At 46.7% G+C, this 3,719-nt stretch overlaps 1 protein-coding gene across 1 annotated transcript in view; it reads left to right on the forward strand.

The window, feature by feature from the left end:
• Positions 1-1,252: 1,252 nt before the first annotated feature.
• RAB31 (RAB31, member RAS oncogene family) overlaps positions 1,253-3,719 on the forward strand; it is a 94,751-nt gene continuing 92,284 nt past the window's right edge. Inside the window, exons 1-2 of the mRNA XM_011936654.1 lie at positions 1,253-1,306; positions 3,058-3,188. Coding sequence (XP_011792044.1) covers positions 1,253-1,306; positions 3,058-3,188 — 185 coding nt within the window. The remainder of the gene's footprint in view (positions 1,307-3,057; positions 3,189-3,719) is intronic.

Genomic DNA, 3,719 nt, shown 5'->3' on the forward strand with positions numbered 1-3,719 from the left:
CTTGGGACACTAAATGATAGATTCCAAAGGGGTGTTCTCCAGAGCAGTGCCCCGTCCGAGAAGATGCACCCTCAGCCCTGTGCCCCGAGGGCACGTGAGGGAACTGAGCAAGCGCCTGCAGCCTAAGGAGGAAGGCCCCAGGGCAGACAAAAACCAGGCGAGGTTTCTCGCTGGGTGATAGGGTGAGCCTGGATCTCAAGGAAGGAAAAAAGGAGTAAATGGAGAGTTGTCTCCTGAGCTCAGGGGGGGCCACAGGTGAGGCAGCCCCGTCCCACCACTGTGTGCTGGTCCTCCTGCCGTGTGCCTGGCCCTGCTTAAGAACTCCAGGAGGCCAGGGAGGGTGGAGCAGTATCTCCCCGCCGGTGGGGTCTAGCCTGCTGTTGGCATGGGAAAGGGAGGGTTTGGGGAAAGCCTGTAGGGTGAGTGAATGAAGAATGAATGAATGAAGGAATGAATGGAGGAGCCCTGAGAAAGAGAATTCCTAAACTGCGATGGAGAAAGGTAGACATGAGAGTGGTCGGTGTTGGGGAGAGGTCCCCACCCTGCCTTCTTGGCAGTTTGTAGGAGTCAGTTGGCCTCATGAAAGTGTGCTGCCTGCCGCAAGGGGCGTTTTCCTAATCTTCAAGGGCAGGGCAGGGCAGGCTGTCACAGTTCCTCGGTGTCCAGTTTCTTGGGGGTTATGTGGGCTAAAGCCTGGCAAGGATTTGCTCCTCCACAGGAGGTCTTAAGAACAACTGAGATGAAAAGAGTTGTGGTTTGGGGGACTGCGAGGAAACATGAGCCAGAATCCATACTTGGGGTGCAGCTGAGAAATAGCAGCGGCATCGATTGGCATCTCATGAGCTGATGTTCTAATTCTGCCGTCACCTCTTTGAACTCTGTGCATCGATCTGCACGATGCAGGTAAACAGCAGCTGTGGTGCTGTGTTTGTTAGGGCTCAGAGGCAGTGCAGTGCAGGCTGCTCTCCCTGGGAGGCGAGACCTACTGGAGAGGGATTTTCAGATGAGTATTAAAAGCCAAGTCCCTTGTTGCCCCAGGTTTGCTGGAATTGTCCCCCAAACACCAGGACTGAGAAGGAGTAAAAATAATTCAGTTTGCCAGCTGGTATTTCAAATCCCATTTCATATTTCAGTGTCTGAATAAAACCACATTTCTCTGAATTTCAACATTTTGTCCTTGATCTTTTGGCTTTCAAATTTATACCTTTAATGTAAGAGAACCGAATCAACGATTTTTTCCTTTCCTCGATAAATGACTTGTTTTCCCTTTGTTTATCGTTTTCAGAATGCCTCCGTGGTCCTTTCGGTAGGAATATGTTGGCGGTGGCGATCTGTGTTGATAAAGCCTCGGGTCCTGTGTCCTCTGCCCTTCCTGCCTCTCTCAGAACAGAAGCCATTAGCAACTGAGGGCAGATGCTTTTTTCTACTTTCTTCTACTTTTTGGGCACTTCCTGACTTTATTTTCTAACTCCTCTTTGAAATTTTAATTTCTACCATCATATTTTTAATTTTTTTTTTTTTTTTTTTGAGATAGAGTCTCACTCTGTCACCCAGGCTGAGTGCAATGGCACAATCATAGCTCACTGCACCCTTGAACTCCTGGGCTCAAGCAATCTTCCTGTCTCAGCCTCCCACATAGCTGGGACTATAGGCCCATGTCACCACACCCGGCTAATTTTTACATTTTTTTGTAGTCAGGGGTCTTGCTGTGTTGCCCAGGCTGGTCTTGAACTCCTGGCCTCAAGTGTTCATCCTGCTTTGGCCTCCCAAAGTGCTGGGACTGCAGGTGTCAGCCACTACACCTAGCCATATTTTAAATTTCTAAGAGATTAGTTTTATTCTCTGAATGATCTTTTAAAATAGCATCCTGTTCTTTTGTGTGTATGTGTGCAGGGAAGCATATAAATGTCTGGTATTTCTTAGTGTTTGTATTGAAAAAGTTAAAAATATAAGTTGAAAGCTGTTTTTGTATTGGGGTTTGTCAGCTGCTGCACACATGGCCTTTGGTTAGGGGATCCCAAATATCAGGAACTCTAGAGCTTTTTTTCTCTAACCTAAAGGGGAGCCCTCACTGCTTCTGTGTGGGCTTATCCAGCGTAGGGCGAACAGCACCCGGCCCCTCCCTTACCTGTGCCTGATGTCCCCAAGCCCAGCTCTGTCTCAGGCAGGCTTCCTGGAGAGTAGAGCTCTGATGCTGCTCGTGTGGCCGGGGCTCCAAGGGTATGTTGTTGTGGGGCCTTTCAACTGACCTGTTTTCAGCCGTGCCCTCCAATGCTCGATGTTTCCTGAGATTCCACGGCACGAACTGGCTTTTGCTTCTTCATTGGCTTCTCTCCCTGCCAGCAGTTTGGTTTCAGCTCCTTGATTCTCAGGGACCGCTTGTCCTCCTGGATTTTGTTGATATCACTTGTCTGGTGTTGTCTCTTTTCCTATCTCTTTGACCTTGTGAATTTGTGTCTTTCATTTCTTAAACCACTTTACAAGGGCTTTGGAAGGGAGTGGATATAAATGCGTGCGTTCAGTTCCCAGTGTGTAATTGGACCCTTGCCCTAATCAGCTTTAAAGAATTATTTAAGAGAGAAAGAACTGAGACAAGACCATCATATAACTAAGCAGACTTTGGCAGTTATTACCCAACCATCAGATTCTAAAGAGAAAATGCTAGAAACACAGAAATTAGAATTAATAGGTCTTATAGGATGATACCTAGAGAAACAGATTACGTGTCTTTTGAATGCAAGGTTTTGAACAGAGTGAATTCTGTTTCTGCCTAAACAATGCGGTATGTTCGTGTACTTCTTCTCTAGACCCCACGCAAGATTTCAAAATTTCTGAAAATACATCCAAGGTGAACATGCTCATTTTTGGTTAAATACTGTATACGTGTCAGACATGTTTCTGAAACTTATTTTTACCATACTTCTTTTCTTTCTGTGAAAGCAATACAATGTGTTTATAGAAAATACTGGTAAGAAATAGAAGAAAATATCCCCCCACTCCCTCTCCCAGTCTCATCAACCAGAAATAGCCAGTCCTGTCCTCTGGTTATCTGTGAAGGTCAGAGTTGCCTCCCTTCATCTTCATGGTTGTGTCCTCCTTCTTTTCCAGGACACTGGGGTTGGGAAATCAAGCATTGTGTGTCGATTTGTCCAGGATCACTTTGACCACAACATCAGCCCCACTATTGGGTAAGTTCCTCTATGTCGTTCTCTTTCACGTTGCTTCCTTTCACAGCATCAGAATGGCCACTCTGTCTGTGCCTGAGCCTTCAGGCAGGGCCACAGTTTTCATCCCAGCCAATGAGAATCGATCCCAGCTGTAGACTGACAGAAATTCAGGGACTTCTGAGTATGTGCCCAGGCTTACTGTCCCTGTCAGTCATTTTTTTTCCTAGTCAACCTTCCTCACGCTACCTCCCAAGGTCATTTCCTTGATCTCCAAGAGCATTATTCTGCAAATCTTGGAGGCGTTATTTCCAGATGGAAGACGTTACGCAGAGCAAACGCCTAGTAGTTCTGCTTTAAGTTGCCTGCTAGTAAACCCTGAAAATGCCATCCACCCATACCTCACCACTGTCTGGAAAGTCTGTGGAGCAGATTGACTTTCCTTTTCTGGAATTATCTTTTTTTTTTTTTTTTTTTTCTTGAGACTGAGTGTTGCTCTGTCACGTTGCCCAGACTGGAGTGCGATGGGGTGATCTTGGCTCACTGCCACCTCCA

Source organism: Colobus angolensis, unplaced genomic scaffold (assembly GCF_000951035.1).
Source record: "Colobus angolensis palliatus isolate OR3802 unplaced genomic scaffold, Cang.pa_1.0 Scaffold155, whole genome shotgun sequence".
NCBI lineage: Eukaryota > Metazoa > Chordata > Mammalia > Primates > Cercopithecidae > Colobus > Colobus angolensis.